Source organism: Chlorocebus sabaeus, chromosome 20 (assembly GCF_047675955.1).
Source record: "Chlorocebus sabaeus isolate Y175 chromosome 20, mChlSab1.0.hap1, whole genome shotgun sequence".
Classification (NCBI taxonomy): Eukaryota; Metazoa; Chordata; class Mammalia; order Primates; family Cercopithecidae; genus Chlorocebus; species Chlorocebus sabaeus.
The window spans coordinates 91,301,371-91,319,612 of record NC_132923.1 but is presented as its reverse complement, the minus strand read 5'-3'; the positions used below and the strand labels follow the sequence as shown (position 1 = coordinate 91,319,612).

Here is an 18,242-nt window from a genome sequence, read left to right as displayed (position 1 = left end):
GCAAGGAGGATGGAATTGATTGGGGAAAAAGGAAAAACAACACAGCAAAGCAAGAGAGGGATTCCTGTTAACAGGCCCTCATCTCACAGATTGAATCCCAGGTTCCTCACAGGAACAGGAGAGGCCAGGCTCCTCCCCACTGCAAACAGCGTGAACTTCCATGGCTCTACCCCATTCTCCCAGTGCACAGGCCAGTTAGAGGTTCTCTGGGAACTCCTTTATACTTGGCTGTCTCATTTCCCCATCTAAAGAAGTACATCTAACTGCCCTTAGAGTGAGGCTAAGGACAAAGACCGATCTTAACTGCTTCCTGCTGGCAGGGGGTGCTGTTTTGGGAAGATGGCAGTCAGATCTCCCTCAGAGGCCTATCTTAGGGTCCCCTGCAGAAGGGGCCATCATCCAAGGCTCTGGTTGCATGTCTGTTTGGAGTTTGATGACCTGAAGCTGAGAAGAGACAAACTGGGTTATTAGAAAACATGTGTCAAAACTAAAACAAGGGTAAGGACAGGTGAAAAATCCTGAGACCCTTTACCAGTTTGCATGGGGGAGGGAGGCCAAAAGCCCAGCTGGTAAAAACACTTTTACCCTTTTGCTGGCATGTCAGGCTTCTGGGTTCCCTTCCCCTGGGCCCAATCCTAAGTCAGCCACTTTAAAGTTCGGGAAATTAACTATTTCTCAGTTTGGAGGATGTATCTGAGGGGAGTATCCCGTCGTGTGGAGACACAATTACCTATTTGTAAAGAGAGAACAGGGGAGGAAAAAGAAAAAAAAGTGTTTTTTCAAAGGAGTCCCAGGAGTTCAAGATGCACTCAAAATAAGTACAAACTAAAGGTGAATGGCTACTCATCCAGAAAGAGGGAAGCAGGCACCCCTGGTTCCTTTCTCTTCCTAGCAAATACCTGGGGTATGTGAGGGAGGGAAAGTGAGGCATTCCTTTTTCTTTCCACCATCCTTGTGTCCCTGAGTTCTGGTGACTGCAACAGCATGCCACCCATGGGTGTTAAAGAGGCTTTTGCCCATGTTAACTAGGGGGGCTGGGGGTGGGAATTATTCACTCTATGCACATATGCCTTATCTCCCCTGCTGTCAGTAGCCTTGAATTCCCTAGACTTCCTTTATGCCATGGATACTAGCATGACTTTTATTCATGAAACAGGAAGCTTGGCTTAACCGCCAGGAGTCAGCCACACTCACCTGTGCCATGCCTTTTAACTTCCATTGTCATCTTCCTCTGGATCCCTCAGATCCAGTCTTCTTTCCTAGGGCTTTGACCCGAAGCTTGGAATTGAGTTTGAGACAAAAATGTGTCTTGGAGGGAGTTGCACGGACTCTTTATCGTGAGCCAAATGCTAAAGTGAAGCTGTGGAATTGAGTCCTCCTGTAACAAGGGAGAGAAAAGGATGTCTTGTGACACACCCAGATAACTGTTGGCTATAGTTATGCCTGCTAGGATTTGGGTGCATGGTGCTTGTCTTTGGTTAGCTCCCTTGGTCTTGCTTTCCAAAAAGGAAACCTCCGGGTGATGGGCGCCCTATTTATTCTCATTGCCGGGCGTGATTTGATGTATAATTGCTCAGAACTAGAATATTGATCCAGATTTCTACATTACTCATCCCTTTTGTTCTTTCTGAGTTGTAGCTGGAGATTGCTGGTTGGTTCACAGGAACAAGCAGGGTTAGTCTAAAATGTAGGCAAAGACTTAAAAACAACTAATGAGTTTAGAATTTAATGACAAATGAAGCTGGGCGCAGTGGCTCACGCCTGTAATCCCAGCACTTTGGGAGGCCAAGGTAGGTGGATCATGAGGTCAAGTTATCCAGACCATCCTGGCCAACATGGTGAAAACCCGTCTCTACTAAAAATACAAAAATTAGCTGTGGTGGTGCGCACCTGTAGTCCCAGCTACTCAGGAGGCTGAGGCAGGAGGATTGCTTGAACCCTGGAGGCAGAGGTTACAGTGAGCCGAGATCATGCCAATAATTTAATGACATATGTATACGTTTTGAAACATAATTTCTTTCTTAGCAGTCCTCATTTTTTTTTTTCAAATTTTCTTTTGTTACCAGTTCTCATTTTTGTTGAAAAATCATGATAGGACTGAGTTGTTTGCAAAATAGACTTTAGTTTTATACTTGGCCTAATTAGTTGCATACAGTGCAGCAAGAATAACTATTTCTACATAGGCCTTTTACATTGGCTTTGATGCAACTCTGTTTCACAAGGACTCTTAGAGAAGACCTTTTTAAGCCCAGCCCAGCCAAGGGTTTTTATCCTCAAATACCTGTGCGTTGGGTGATCCTCTTCTCTTAAGGTCCCAAGATAAACTTGGAACTCCTGGGCCAGTTAGAAAGTGACATTCTTGGCCTGGTGCGGTGGCTCACGCCTGTAATCCCAGCACTTTGGGAGGCCGAGGCGGGCGGATCACAAGGTCAGGAGATTGAGACCATCCCTGGCTGACATGGTGAAACCCTGTCTCTACCAAAAATACAAAAAAAAATTAGCCGGGTGTGGTGCCACATGCCTGTAGTCCCAGCTACTCAGGAGGCTGAGGCAGGAGAATAGCTTGAACCTGGGAGATGGAGGTTGCAGTGAGCCAAGATCATGTCACTGCACTCCAGTCTGGGCAACAGAGCAAGACTCTGTCTCAAAAAAAAAAAAAAAAAAAAAAAGGTGGCATTCTTTATTGACCACAGGTCAGGAATCCTGTACAGGGACTGTGTAGGCAAGGGTATGAAGCCAGTTTTTTCCCCAGGGGGATTTTTTTGCTCTGCAACTCGAGCTTGACTGCTTAAAGGGAAGCATACCCTTGCAGTCAAAGCCTTGGTAAAACAACCAGTTTCTCCAATTGCATCCTGTTGCAAAAGAAAATGGATTCTTACTGCACTGATGCAAACAACTATATTACCACAAGTTAAAAATACTCACAGAGGCCTGGTGCGGTGGCTCATGCCTGTAATTCCAGCACTTTGGGAGGCCGAGGTGGGTGGATCACCTGAGGTCAAGAGTTCGAGACCAGCCTGGCCAACATGGTGAAACCCTGTCTCTACTAAAAACATAAAAATTAGCCAGGCGTGGTGGCAGGCGCCTGTAATCCCAGCTACTTGGGAGGCTGAGGCAGGAGAATCGCTTGAACCTGGGAGGCAGAGGTTACAGTGAGCCGAGATTGTGACATTGCACTTGTGCCTGGGGGACAAGAATGAGACTTCATCTCAAAAAACAAAAAAGAATACTCACAGATAGTTTCCAAATTCCAGAGGAACAAGGCAGAGAGAAACAAAAACATGCTCTAGATTTTGGTCACAAGAGTATACCTTATTCAATTTATGAAAGGTCATAAATAGTTCAAAATAAGTTTCCTTGACTCCGAAAAACAAAACAAGGATCAGCAATATTCCAAGCAAAAGTTAAGAAGTTTGCTTCAGTTTCTTGAGTACATTCATTGAACTCTTGTTTTACTTGATATTTATGAACATTTTAGCTCTTCATGAATCTTGTATGTTTTTCCTTTATTCCAACGTCACAATCTCCAAAGTTATCAGAAACCTGTATTTGAGAGTACCTGTCAAAGTTCTATAGCTTATTATAAACCATGTTTTGAAAAGGATTAAAACAAAACAACAATTGTCTGTGAATAACAAAATGTTCAGGGTAGTTACACTTAGAAGCACAATTGACAAAGAAGTTTGATTATCTCTATGGTTTACAAAACTTAATTATCATTGAGAGCATATACTCAGACATTAGAATTTTAGAAATTCCCTACAATTTCAGAATATGTATTATTCACCAAAATATAACCTAAAGAAGATTGAACATAGTCCCATGTACCTAAATGTTTCAAATAATCCTGTTTACCTCTCTTTTCTGGACACTGCAGGGGCCCTTCTGAAGTATTTGAAAAGCCAGGTGTCAGGAAAGACAATTGTGAAACTGAAGTTTGATTTTGGTCTCGAAATCCTGACCTCAGGTGATTCACACCTGCCTCAGCCTCCCAAACTGCTGGGATTACAGGCGTGAGCCACTGGGCCTGGCCTTATATTTATTTATTTATTATTTATTTTTGAGACAGAGTCTCACTCTGTCACCCAGGTGCAATCTCAGCTCACTGCAACCTCCACCTCCTGGGTTCAAGTGATTCTCCTGCCGCAGCCTCCTGAGTAGCTGGGACTACAGGCCCCTGCCACCACATCCAGCTAATTTTTGAATTTTTAGTACAGATGGGTTTTTACCATGTTGGCTTGGATGGTCTCATCTCCTGACCTTGTGATCCACCCGCCTTGGCCTCCCAAAGTGTTGGGATTACAGGTGTGAGCCATTGTACCCAGCTATTTATTTTTTTTGAGATGGAGTCTCACTGTCACCCAGGCTGGAGTGTAGTAGTACAATCTCAGCTCACTGCAGCCTCCAACTCCTGGGGTCAAGGGGTTCTCTTGCCTCAGCCTCCCCAGTAGCTGGGATTACAGGCAGCTGCCACCACTCCCAGCTAATTTTTGTATTTTTAGTACAGATGGGGTTTCACTGTGTTGGCTAATCTGGTCTTGAACTCCTGACCTTAAGTGATCCACCTGCCTCAGCCTTCCAAAGTGCTGGGATTACAGGCGACTGCCACCACGCCCAGCCTAAAATATATTTCAAAATATATTTATCTGAGTTCCTCAAAGGTAGAGTCCATGTCTTTTGTCCCCAGAACCTAGTACAAAGTCTTGTATCTCATAGTTACTCAGTGAATGTTAATTTAATGGATGAATCGGTCACACTAGCAATTGCAAAGTTTTTCTCAGGCCCTAACCTTGGCTGCAAGGAGTTTGTAGAGATCTCCCCTCCCCACACCCTCCATTTACGATGTCATCAGACTGTGGTAAGCCATTCAATGAGTGCTTAGCATGAATCCGACACAGTGCTAATTACCTGTAATTCTCAAAATGTCCTTAAGAGGTGGCTAATAATATGTCCTCATTTCACACTTAACCTTAATCCCAGCTATTCGATTACAATCCTGGTTACCAGACCTGGCTCACGTCACCTAGCTAATAATGGAAGAGCCCACATGTGTTTGCCATAGGAATTGGCATTTTCATGTCCAGCTCTCTAGCCCCAAAGATTTCAACCTTTTAGAGCCGTAACAGATTGGAATAAGAATCCTCTCCAGGAATCTTTCCCAATATGCTGGAACCTAAAAGGAAATAAAAACCCCTACTTTGATCAGCGTAGACTAGGCCATGGTGAAAAGGAATGGATGATGTTCCAGGTGTGAGGAAGTGCAGCTTTTTAGCCTGCCAGTTATTTTTCAGTCAGCCAGTTGCAGGAAATGAGGCACACTGCTTTCCATAACTGACTTGTCTTGCAACTTTCTGAACAAGTCACACCTCCGTGACCTGTTTTTTTTATTTTTTTGAGATGGAGTCTCGCTCTGTTGCCCAGGCTGGAGTGCAGTGGCGAGATCTTGGCTCCCTGCAACATCTGCCTCCCGGGTTCAAGTGATTCTCCTGCCTTAGCCTCCTGAGTAGCTAGGATTACAGGCGCCTGCCACCACGCCTGGCTAATTTTCGTATTTTTAGTAGAGACAGGGTTTCACCATGTGGCCAGGCTGGAACTTTGGCCTATTTATTTTTGAGACAGAGTCTCGCTCTGTTGCCCAGGCTGGAGTGCAGTGGTGAGATCTCAGCTCCCTGCAACCTCTGCCTTCCAGGTTCAAGTGATTCTCCTGCCTTAGCCTCCTGAGTAGCTGGGATTACAGGCGCCTGCCACCACGCCTGGCTAATTTTCGTATTTTTAGTAGAGACGGGGTTTCACCATGTTGGCCAGGCTGGAACTTTGGCCTATTTATTTTTGAGACAGAGTCTCGCTCTGTTGCCCAGGCTGGAGTGCAGTGGTGAGATCTCGGCTCCCTGCAACCTCTGCCTCCCAGGTTCAAGTGATTCTCCTGTCTTAGCCTCCTGAGTAGCTGGGATTACAGGCGCCTGCCACCACGCCTGGCTAATTTTCGTATTTTTAGTAGAGACGGGGTTTCACCATGTTGGCCAGGCTGGAACTTTGGCCTATTTATTTTTGAGACAGAGTCTCGCTCTGTTGCCCAGGCTGGAGTGCAGTGGTGAGATCTCGGCTCCCTGCAACCTCTGCCTCCCAGGTTCAAGTGATTCTCCTGCCTTAGCCTCCTGAGTAGCTGGGATTACAGGCGCCTGCCACCACGCCTGGCTAATTTTCGTATTTTTAGTAGAGACGGGGTTTCACCATGTTGGCCAGGCTGGAACTTTGGCCTATTTATTTAATTTATTTATTTATTTATTTATTTATTTATTTTTTAATTTATTTTTTATTTTTTATTTTTTTGAGACGGAGTCTCGCTCTGTCGCCCAGGCTGGAGTGCAGTGGCGCAATCTCGGCTCACTGCAAGCTCCGCCTCCCGGGTTCACGCCATTCTACCTCAGCCTCCCCAGTAGCTGGGACTACAGGCGCCCGCCACTGCGCCCGGCTAATTTTTTTCTATTTTTTAGTAGAGACGGGGTTTCACCATGGTCTCGATCTCCTGACCTTGTGATCCACCCGCCTCGGCCTCCCAAAGTGTTGGGATTACAGGCGTGAGCCACCGCGCCCGGCCATTTATTTATTTTTGAGACAGAGTCTTGCTCTGTTGCCCAGGTTGGAGTGCAGTGGCCAGCTCTCGGCTCACTGCAACTTCTGCCTCCCAGGTTCAAATATTCTCTTGCCTCACTGAGTAGCTGGGATTATAGGCGCCCGCCACCACGCCCGGCTACTTTTTGCATTGTTTTTTTTTTTTTTGAGACGGAGTCTTGCTCTGTCGCCCAGGCTGGAGTGCAGTGGCCGGATCTCAGATCACTGCAAGCTCCGCCTCCCGGGTTCACACCATTCTCCTGCCTCAGCCTCCGGAGTAGCTGGGACTACAGGCGCCCGCCACCTCGCCCGGCTAGTTTTTTGTATTTTTTTAGTAGAGACGGGGTTTCACCGTGTTAGCCAGGATGGTCTCGATCTCCTGACCTCGTGATCCGCCCGTCTCGGCCTCCCAAAGTGCTGGGATTACAGGCTTGAGCCACCGCGCCCGGCCTACTTTTTGTATTTTTTAGTAGAGACGGGGTTTCACCATCTTGGCCAGGCTGGTCTTGAACTCTTGACCTCGTGATCCACCAGCCTAGGCCTCCCAAAGTGCTGGGATTACAGGCGTGAGCCACCGCGCCTGGCCCCTTTGCTTATTTTTCTAAGAAACAGACTAACACCGATCTCACTAGTAGCATTGTTAAGATTAAACAAGATAGCTAATAGCTTTAAAGGGTCTAATCACAGTACCCCTACATGTAGTAGTCACTCAGCAAATCATAGCCAGGAGTGGACGAAAAGCGCTGGGAGCATTAAACCAGCCAGATTTGGAGTCTGGGCAGGGCCTAAGACGATGGCATCAGCGGATTGGGCCAGCCAAAGGGGGCGGGTTCAGAGGGAGGAGCCAGCCGCCTTCCGCTGCAGCCCCGAGCTTTGAATCAAGCGCGGTAGTTTCAGCTGTAGCCAATCCTAGAACAAAATCTTCTTGCGTCAGTTGTTGCTGAAGCCCAGATCTCACCCAGATCAGTTCTAGTCGCTGCTGCTAGTACGCGTCCTCGGCTCTTGCGTGTCCGTCCGTTACGAGTCAGAGGACAGAGAGAAAGTCTAAGTCACCTTCCTCAGTATCCAGGCCGGAAAGAGACTCTCGGCTACTCGCCTTAAACATGGAGAGCAGCACTGGCTTCCCTGTCTCTGGATGCCGCAGGGGCGTCCTGTCAGGAGTTGTAGTGGCAAGATTCCAGTTCTTATGCGACTTGGTGGAGAAGCAGGAAGTTGCTGTTTATCGGACAAGGCGGGCTAGGGAGGGAAACAACCCCGCGGAGCCATATGGAGAGAGTAGGAGGTGTCCTTAGATAATGGTAGGCCTGCGGCGGACGGTGGGGCGGTGTTGAGTCCTGGCCCTTTAAACCCGAGGGGGAGGACCCGGAAGTGGATGGGCGGGGCGAAGGGCCCTCGTATATAAGAGGGCCCCAGCCGCGCGGGGTCTCTAATCTGCCATTTTCTGTCCCTGAGTGAGTCTCTGGCGTCCCAAATTGCCTGTTTTTCTCGCAGGCTCTATTCCGTTCGCTGGTTCGCCACCTCAGGGGAACGATGGCCACTGAGTCCACAGCTACTGCCGCCGTCGCCGCGGAGCTGGTTTCTGCCAACAAGTAAGCGGGACTGGAAAGCTTGAGGCACTGGCCAGTCCGCGGGGAGGGCAAATGGACGGGGGCTCCGGAGAAGGGACAGACCGGTGGGCGGGCGTACTTGCCTTTCCGGGAGCAGCTGTCGCTGTTCGGGAAGGCCCGGTCACTGGAGCAGTCCTCCTCTGGCTTGACTCGCGCACCAGCGGTAACGGCGGTCGGCTGGCGCCCCCTGCCCCGCTTTTTGCGGCCGCCATCTTGCCGGGGGCAGCGGCGGCTGTATCCATCGCCTGCCCCTCTCTTTCCTCCCCCGGCCCGGGGCGGTTGGCCGGGAGGCGGGGCCCTGGCGCACGAGTTGGCTTTCACTCCCCTTCTGTCTCCAGCGTGTGCCTCGGGTAGAGTCCCTGGATAACCCGGGAATATAACCAACGGAGATTTGGCGCCAAAAGAAAAAAAAAAAAAATCCTGCACGAGGAAGGAGGCTGGCCCTGAGGGGTCGGGGTGGGCGGGGCCTTGCTGAGGGCGGGGTTTTGCGCGCGTGCGTTCGCTTCCCTTGCCGGCTCTGGAGCAGGGGGCGGGGCCTTGAGGAGGCGGGAAAACTCTATTGTTCGCGGCCGCTGCGGCTCCAGCGGGAGTCTTTGGACTATTCTGTGGGACCGGTGAGACTAGTTCCGCCCCTCACGCCTCGCGCACGTCTTGTGCTGGGAGATAGTTATCGCTCCCCTCGATTCCGTGAGCCCCTGCCTGTGGTGGGGAGGATTGTAGTTCTTTAGACTTCGGAGGTGTTGCCTTGTTCAGGGGAACATTATCCGGACGCAAAGCGTCTTCAGGAAGCGCCGACTGGAGCTCTCACCAGCACTGTTTGGTTGCTAGGTGAATCGGCATTAGTGTGCACGAAGTGGAGAAGGGCTGGAGGGAAACAAGATAGGATTGCTTTGAAAGCAGCACAGTGCCACTCAGGCGTAATCTATTTTTTGAACAGTGGAGGGAAACACTACATGAGTTCAAGGAAACAAGTGCTGTTTCCCATACAGTAGATCTGATTTCCCAATCTTGCCTAATTTTTTTAGTGATCTGGTTCTGTTTTTTTTCTTTTTCTAATCTTGTGCGCTTTAGAGGTTAGCTGCCTTCCCTGTGAAAGGAATGGTTGCTGTGAAGTTTTTTAAATTGATATTCTATAGGCTTACACTCTGTCATGATTATGTCTTAGGTTGCTTATAGAGATTTACTTACATCTTTGCTTACCACCTTTGTTTTCTCTGCATTGTTGTAGAGCAGTGGTTCTCAAGTCACCCTGACAATCATCTGGGAACTCATGGGAAATATAATTTTAATTTCAAACTCCCATTACCTGCCTCTTTCCCCATTGATTCGATATGAGCAGTATAGATTGGGCTTGAGAGTCGTGCTATAGCTGTTATAAAACGAGCTCCTTTTTATAATGTTTCCTGGATAGCTCTGGCAGTCAGTATTTCACTGACAGGTGTGTGTTTCTGTTTTGTTTTTGCAGACAGGATCTGGCTCTCACATCCAGGCTAGAGTGCAGTGTTGTGGTCATAGCTCACTGCAACCTCGAACTCCTGGGCTCAAGTGATCCTCCCTAGTAGCTTGGGACTACAGTCGCCACGCCTGGCTAAGTTTTTGTAAATACAGGGTCTTGATGTTGCCCAGGCTGGTCTCAGACTCTTGGGCTCAAGCAATCCTCCCGCCTTGGTCTCCCAAGGTGTTGGGGTTACAGGTGTGAGCCACTGCGCAGGACCAGGTGTGTGTATGTGTTTTTTTATTTTTATTTTTATTTTTTTGAGATAAAAGTATGCAACAGATATCTCTTGCAGGTCCCCTGTGTCTTGCCAGAGTTAGGTCATTAGTGAACTTAGTCACAGCTTCCTGGCAGGTTTTACATACAGAAAGTTTATATGTGGCTACAAGAAAGCAAACCATTTAAGTAGTTCCTCACACCATAAATTGAAAGCTAAAACTGAGCAATTATGTGTGCTGGGTGGGTGGGTGTGTGTGTGTGTGTGTGTGTGTGTGTTAGGAGGCAGGGTCTCAGGCTGGAGTGCAGTGATGCCATCATCACCCACTGCACCCTCTACCTCCTGGGCTCAAGTGATTCTCCCGCCTCAGCCTCCTGAGTAGCTGGGATTACAGGCGCACACCACAAGACCCAGCTGATTCTAGTATTTATTTTATAGAGACGGGTTTCACCATGTTGCCCAAGCTGGTCTCCCAACTCCTAGGCTCAAGGGATCCACCCACCTGGGCCTCTGAAAGTGCTGAGATTACTGGCGTGAGCCACCAAGCCTGGCTGGTATTTTCATTTCATTCCCTCGTTTCCCCATCTAATTAGTGTGAGAGAACAATGAAAGCATGTGCCTCAGTTAAGTAAGTTAGTGGGGACATTTAGAAGTAAAGTTTATAAGGTCCTCATGTTTAAGGGTAGGTTAAAGAAAATGACTTGAATTTAGACTTTAGGTAAGAATGTACATTATACTTCGAGGATAAACACTGAAAGAATAAATATAACTTCCGAACCAGTAGAAAGAAAAAAAAATGGAATGAGAAATAAACCTCAGTTCAGGTTTTTTAAATTTAGGAAATGGGGATCTTACTGTGTTGCCCAGGCTGGATTCCCAACTCCTAGTCTCAAGCAATCCTTCCACCTCAGCCTTCTGGGTAGCTGGGACTACAGGCATGCATCACCTCACCTGGCTTACAGTTGGCTTTGATACTAGCTTCATTGCTTCAGTAGTGATCTTGGACCACAGTTTTGTCATCTGCAAAAAGTCTTAGGTTGGCTTTTGTCCCCTCATGCCATTAAAACAGTATTGTTTAAGGTGATGTATATCTAAATGCTAAATTAATCCTGTCATTCTTAGCTTTCTAACTAGTTCTCGTTTTTTTTTCTTTTTTTTTCTTTTTTTTTTTTTTGAGAGGGAGTTTTGTCACCTAGGGTGGAGTGCAGTGGCATAATCTCCGCTCACTGCAACCTCCGCCTCCCAGGTTGAAGCAATTCTCCTGCCTCAGCCCCCCAAGTAGCTGGGACTGCAGGTGTGCAACACCACACCTGGCTAATTTTTTGGGGTTTTGCCATGTTGGCCAGGGTGATCTCGAACTACTGACCTCAGGTGATCTGCCCATCTCGGTGTGAGCCACTGTGCCCGGCCACAGTTATGATTTAATACTGCATCTTTGTTCATTTACATATCTCAACTGTGGATGGTGCCATGTATGGTCTGTGTATTTTGACGAATTTTAACATTTTATAATTTGTGTGCATTTTATGGTAGTAAATAAGATAGACTAGTACCTACATATATTTTATGTATTGATTACATACATTTTGTTAATTATTCAACATTTCTAGGCCATGAGGTTTGTCTTGAGTTTTTTCTTTTTTATGTATCTATATATTATTTATTTATTTATTTATTTATTTATTTATTTATTTAATTTTTTGGTTTTTCTTTTGAGAAAGAGTCTTGTTCTGTTGCCCAAGCTGGAGTGTAGTGGCCTGATCTTGGCTTACTGCAACTTCTGCCTCCCAGGCGCAAGCGATTCTTGTGCGTCAGCCTCCCAAGTAGCTGAGGCGACAGTTTACAAAAATTAGCATGGTGGGCGCCTGTAATGGCTTGAAACCGGGAGGTGGAGGTTGTAGTGAGTCAAGATTGTGCCACTGCACTTTAGCCTCAGAGCAAGACTCCATCTCAAAAAAAAAAAAAAAAAAAAGGCCAGGTGCCATGGCTCAAACGCTGGTAATCCCAACACTGTGGGAAGTCAACGCGGGTGAATCACTTGAAGCCAGGAGTTCAAGACCAGCCTGACTGACATGGCAAAACCCTGTCTCTACTAAAAAATACAAAAATAAGCCAGACGTGGTTGCGCATGACTGTAGTCATACCGAGCCTCACTCTGTTGCCCAGGCTGGAGTGCACTGGCGAGATCTTGGCTCACCGCAGCCTCCACTCCCAGGGTTCAAGTGATTCTCCTGCCTCAGTCTCCCGAGTAGCTGGGATTATAGGCGCCTGCCACCATACCTGGCTAATTTTTGTATTTTTAGTAGAGATGAGGTTTCACCATGTTGGCCAGGTTGGTCTCCAACTCCTGACCTCAGGTGATCCACCCACCTTGGCCTCCCAAAGTTCTGGGATTATAGGCGTGAGCCACCATGCCCAGCCTACTCTTCTTTTTTTTTTAATTAATTTTTTGAAACAGAGAAAGGGTCTCATTTTGTTGCTTAGCCTGGTCTTGAACTCCTAGCCTCAAACAGTCCTTTTGCCTTCCAGAGTGCAGGGATTATAGCCATGAGCTACCCTGCCTAGCCTTGAATTTCTGTTAGCAATGTATGGGAGCACCAATTTCTCCTTAACCCTATCTTTGACTGTTTGATGAGTAAAGCATTCTTTTTTTTTTTTTTTTTGAGACGGAGTCTCGTTCTGTCGCCCAGGCTGGAGTGCAGTGGCGCAATCTCAGCTCACTGCAAGCTCTGCCTCCCAAGTTCACGCCATTCTCCTGCCTCAGCTTCCTGAGTAGCTGGGACTACAGGCGCCTGCCACTGCGCCCGGCTAATTTTTTGTATATTTAGAAGAGACGGGGTTTCACTGTGGTCTGGATCTCCTGACCTTGTGATCCGCCCGACTTGGCCTTCCAAAGTGCTGGGATTACAGGCGTGAGCCACCGCGCCCGGCCTGGGTAAAACATACTTTCTAAGTATAGTTTTTTTGTTTCTCTTAAGAATGAGCGGCCAAGCACGGTGGCTCACACCTGTAATCCAGCACTTTGGGAGGCCGAGGTGGGCGGATCATGAGGTGAGGAGATAGAGACCATCCTGGCTAACATGGTGAAACCCCATCTCTACAAAAATACAAAAAAATTAGCCGGGCATGGTGGGGGGCGCCTGTAGTCCCAGCTACTTGGGAGGCTGAGGCAGGAGAATGGCGTGAACCTGGAAGGCGGAGCTTGCAGTGAGCTGAGATCATGCCACTGTACTCCAGCCTGGGCCACAGTGCGAGATTGTCTCAAAAAAAAAAAAAGAAAAAAAAAGAATGAGCAGTAGCAGGTGGTCAAGTGTTTGTGTTTTTTTGGTGTTTGTTTATATTAAATCCATTAATCTATTCCCATTGGGCTTTTTTATCCTGTTGACTGTAAGATTCTATATATATTTGTTAAGTTAACCTTTTGTGAAATGAATTAGATGGAGTAGAATTTATCAATATCCTATAGTTTCTGGTTTGTTTACTTATTTATTTATTTGAAACAGCGTCTTGCTCTGTCACCCAGGCTGGAGTATAGTGGTATGATCATAGCTCACTGCAGCCTCTATCTCCTGGGCTCAAGCAATCTTCCCACATCAGTCTCTGGAGTAGCTGGGACTACAGGCATACACCACCATGCCCAGCTAATTTTATTTTTGGTAGAGACAGGTCTTGCTGTGATGCCCAGGTTGGTTTTAAACCCCTGAGCTTAAAACAGTCCTCCCACCTTGGCCTCACAAAGTGTTGGGATTACAGTAGAGAGCCACTGCACCCCGTCTGATTTCTGGATTTAAAATGGCAGTAATTTCACTGTAATTTCCTCTAGCTTCATACTCATTCTAAAAATTCATAATGAACTTCATAAAACTATGAAGTCATAGCTGCATAGTTGTAAATGTAGTGGCTATTAGAATTAACATGTTAAAAAATAACTGGATCAGGCCGGGTGCGGTGGCTAACACCTGTAATCTCAGCACTTTGGGAGGCTGAAGCGGGAGGATCACTTGAGGTCAGGAGTTCGAGACCAGCCTGGCTAATATGGTGAAACCCCATCTCTGGTAAAAATAGAAAAATTAGCCGGGCATGGTGGCGGGCACCTGTAATCCCAGCTACTTGGGAGGCTGAGGCAGGAGAATTGCTTGAACCTGGTGGCGGAAGTTGCAGGGAGCCGAGATGATTACCACTGCACTCCAGCCTGGGCAACAGAGAAAGACTGTCTCAAAAACAAAACAAAACTGGATCAGACATATCTATTGCCCAGATAGGACATGAACATCTGTTTATAATTTTTGTTCATCAGTATTGTATAATTTTGTTCATCATCGGTTTATAAATTTTGCTCAGTCCAGTAGTCCTCAGAGCATGGTTCTAGAAACCAGCAGTGTGTCACCTGTGCAGTTGTTAGAAGTGCAGATTCTTGAACCTTACCTCAAACCTTCTGACTCAGAAACTGTAGGGGGTGGAGCTCAAACTGTTTTAACAGTTCCTCCAAATGGTTTGCATACAGACTACAATTTGAGAAACACTGCTTTAATTCCTTTTTTTCCAACTGTACAAGTACTGCCTTAGTTCAGCCTCTTTTCTGTTTGTCTAGGCTTGTGCTAAACAAGAATATAAATAAATTTATCGACTGGGCACGGTGGCTTATGCCTGTAATCCCAGCACTTTGGGAGGCCAAGGCAGGCGGATCACGAGTTGAGAAAATCAAAACCATCCTGGCTAACACGGTGAAACCCCGTCTCTACTAAAAATACAAAAAAAATTAGCCAGGCGTGGTGGGGGGCACATGTAGTCCCAGCTACTCAGGAGGCTGAGGCAAGAGAATGGCATGAACCTGGGAGGGGGAGCTTGCAATGCGCCGAGATCCGCGCCACTGCATTCCAACCTGGGTGACAGAGCGAGACTCCATCTCAAAAAAAAAAGAGAAAAGAAAATTTATCACTGATAAGTGCTTTACAATGTTATTTAATAGTGTTCTTACTGGTTCCTTGCTTGTAATGGTATTCAGTTCAGAGTCTTATATTTTAGTTATAGTGTATTTATTTTTTTTTGAGATGGAGTCTCGCTGTGACATCTCCCTGACATTGTATTTAAAAAACCTGTGTGTTACAGAATGGCAATAAAAGACCTAGTCCTTTAACCACAGGTAGTTTGAAAGGTTCTGCGCTAGACCATTTGGTCAGAATGACCTCTTAATAAAACTATTTGATATAAATGGCTGTGACAGAGTTTGTAGATAAGGATCCAAGACCCTTTCAAGATTCTAGGCAAATGGCCCAGATAGCTTACAACCTGTAGCTGAAAGCACTGCCCTTTAAGTTGTTCCTCATCCCTGTGGTTATAGCTGTGAAGTTGCTACTTATTTTCAGCCCTGGATATTTGAATAAGAATTAAATTTGATAATGTAAGTAAATAATACTTGGGTATTTAATAAATGATAGCTCTTTTATTCCTTTATATTTTTCTGAATTTATTTTCAGGCTTAATAATTGTCTCCAGTTTTACCTTTTTTCTCCTTAATTTTTTTATTGCAGAATTGAAGATGTTCCTGCTCCTTCTACATCTACAGATAAAGTGGAGAGGTAAGATTATTTACATGGTATATAATTAGATTCATATCTGGAACATAAACTAAGAAATATAACTTTACAGTTTCATTGTTTTTGTTTTTTAATTAATTTATTTTTGATAGAGGCAAGATGTTGCTTTGTTGCTCAGGCCAAAGCGCAGTGTGCAATCAGGGCTCACCATAACTTTGAACTCCTGGGCTCAAGCAGTCCTCCCACCTCAACCTCTTGAGTAGCTAGGACTATAGGCACATGTCACTACACTTGGCTCCTTTTTTTTATTTTTATTTTTTTATTTCGAGACAGAGTCTCACTCTTTTTCAGGCTGGAGTGCAGTGGCGCAATCTCAGGCTCACTGCAAGCTCCGCCTCCTGGGTTCACGCCATTCTTCTGCCTCAGCCTCCCTAGTAGCTGGGACTACAGGCGCTCGCCACCATGCCCGGCTAATTTTTTTTTGTATTTTTAGTAGAGACGGGAGTTAGTCAGGATGGTCTCGATCTTCTGACCTTGTGAACCACCCGTCTCGGCCTCCCAAAGTGCTGGGATTATAGGCATGAGCCACTGCGCCCGGCCCACCTGGTTCATTTTTAAGTTTTTTGGAGAGATAGGGTCTTGCTATGTTGCCAAGGCTGTTCTCAATCTCCTAGCCTCAAGCAATCCTCCCTGCCTCAGCCTTTCAAAGTGTAGGATTATAGATGTAAACTACCAGGCCCGTCTCACCTCTTCCCCCTGTAACTTTTCCATCTTGATATGACTGTGGTTCTTTGTTTTTCTTAATCTCAGATCTACACCTGCAGTGACTATGTTTCTTAATCAGAGGTGGGCATAATAATTAACTAAAAAGCTTACCCAAAAGGTAGATGCTAGGTTACATCTCTAGAGATTTCTTGTTTTATTTTTTAGAGACAGGGTCTTGCTCTGTTGCCCAAGCTGGAGTACAATGATGTGATCATAGCTCACCACCACCTTGAACTCGAGGGCTAAAGGGACTCTTCTGCCTTAGCCTCCTGAGTAGCTGGGACTATAGGCATGCACCACCACATCTGGCTAATTATTTTATTTTGTTTATTTTTGAGATGGAGTTTCGCTCTTGTCGCCCAGGCTGGAGTGCAGTGGTGCAATCTTGGCTCACTGCAACATCTGCCTCCTGGGTTCAAGCAGTTCTGCCTCAGTCTCACAAGTAGCTGGGATTACAGGCGGGTTCCACTACGCCTGGCTAATTTTTATATTTTTATTAGAGATGGGGTTTCACCATGTTGGCCAGGTTGGTCTTGAACTCCTGACCTCAGGTGATCTGCCCACCTTGGCCTCCCAAAGTGTTGGGATTACAGGTGTGAGCTGCTGCGCCCGGCCGAATTTTATTTTTATTTTTATTTTTTTTTGAGACAGAGTCTTGTTCTGTCGCCCAGGCTGGAGTGCAGTGGTGAGATCTCGGCTCATTGCAACCTCTGCCTCCTGGGTTCAAGCAGTTCTCCTGCCTCAGCCTCCCAAGTAGCTGGGATTACAGATGCCCGCCACCACGTCAGGCTAATTTTTTTGTATTTTTAGTAGAGATGGGGTTTCACCATGTTAGCGAGGGTGGTCTCGATCTCCTGACCTCATGATCCGCCCACCTCGGCCTCCCAAAGTGCTGGGATTACAGGCTTGAGCCACCGCACCCGGCCCACAAATAAATTTTTTCAGTGTCTACAGGGTTTTATGTTTTTCATGTTTGAAATCCCATTGTCATCTTGGTTATTTAACCCTTTTCCCATTTGCCCCGAGAATACTTGCGGGTGGTGCTTGGGGCTGCAGCATTTACCCAGTGATAAATGCCATGAAATAGCTCTCTTTTATTATTTTCACATCACTCTAATATATCGATTTTGGATAAAAAGACATCATTCTATTTATAGCATTCTGTTTTTAGTAATGGTATTTCCATTTACAAAATATGGTAATTCTCAATCACTATAAATGTCAAATCCTAGAAAACGTAGCATTCCTGTGTATGATGTTAACATTATTCTCAAATGGTTGTTGGCCAAAGATTCATTTGATGAATTCAATTTTTCTGAAATAGACGATTCTGATGTTAGTTGTGTTGAGAAATAACTCTGGCCAGGCACGGTGGCTCATGTCTGTAATCCCAGCACTTTGGGTGGCTGAAATGGGCTGATACTTGAGGTCAGGAGTTCAAGACCAGCCTGGCCAACATGCTGAAACCTTGTATCTACTAAAAATACAAAAATTAGCTGAGCGTGGTGGTGGCGGGCACCTGTAATCCCAGCTACCTGGGAGGCTGAGGCAGGAGAATCACTTGAACCTCGGAGGTTGAGGTTGCAGTGAGCCAAGATTGTGCCACTGCACTCCAGCCTAAGTGACAGCGTGAGACTCTGTCTCCAAAAATAAATAAATAACTCCAAGAACAGTTTTATATTTTTATTTTCACACTGAAAGTCAGTTTTGCTTCAGCTTCAAAGAACATGTTTATGTAAAATTAAATGAGAGCTGGCAGCGAGCTGTACTATTTTTTTTTTTTTCCCTAAACGGGAAAAGGGTTAAAATAAATCTTATGAAATACTGTTTGGCTGGGTGTGGTAGCTTGCACCAGTAATCCCAGCACTTTGAGAGGCCAAGCAAGACCTCCATCTCTGAGGGGATCACATGACCCCAGGAGTTTGAGACCAGCCTGGGCAACATAGCAAGACCCCATCTCTACCCAAAAAAAATTTTTTAAAAATTGTTCATTCATTGTGACACTTGCA

General features: G+C 46.1%; 1 protein-coding gene and 1 long non-coding RNA gene across 6 annotated transcripts in view; one reads left to right on the top strand and one right to left on the bottom strand.

Moving 5' to 3' along the window:
* On the bottom strand, positions 1-6,251 carry LOC119624434 (uncharacterized). The gene is made up of 3 exons (XR_005240558.2): positions 5,198-6,251; positions 1,195-1,378; positions 1-444 (listed from the first exon to the last, which is right to left on the bottom strand). It is a non-coding gene; the product is annotated as an uncharacterized lncRNA (long non-coding RNA).
* Positions 6,252-8,015: 1,764 nt separating this feature from the next.
* Positions 8,016-18,242, top strand: part of NASP (nuclear autoantigenic sperm protein) — a 35,357-nt gene continuing 25,130 nt past the window's right edge. For 2 of the 5 annotated variants that reach the window (XM_007978950.3, XM_007978949.3), the window contains exons 1-2: positions 8,031-8,201; positions 15,463-15,510. In XM_007978950.3, the coding sequence (XP_007977141.1) occupies positions 8,143-8,201; positions 15,463-15,510 (107 nt within the window). In that variant the 5' untranslated portion in view covers positions 8,031-8,142. Of the gene's footprint in view, positions 8,202-15,462; positions 15,511-18,242 lie in introns of all 5 variants that reach the window. The other 3 variants (XM_007978946.3, XM_037998952.2, XM_037998937.2) reach the window with 3 other exon arrangements.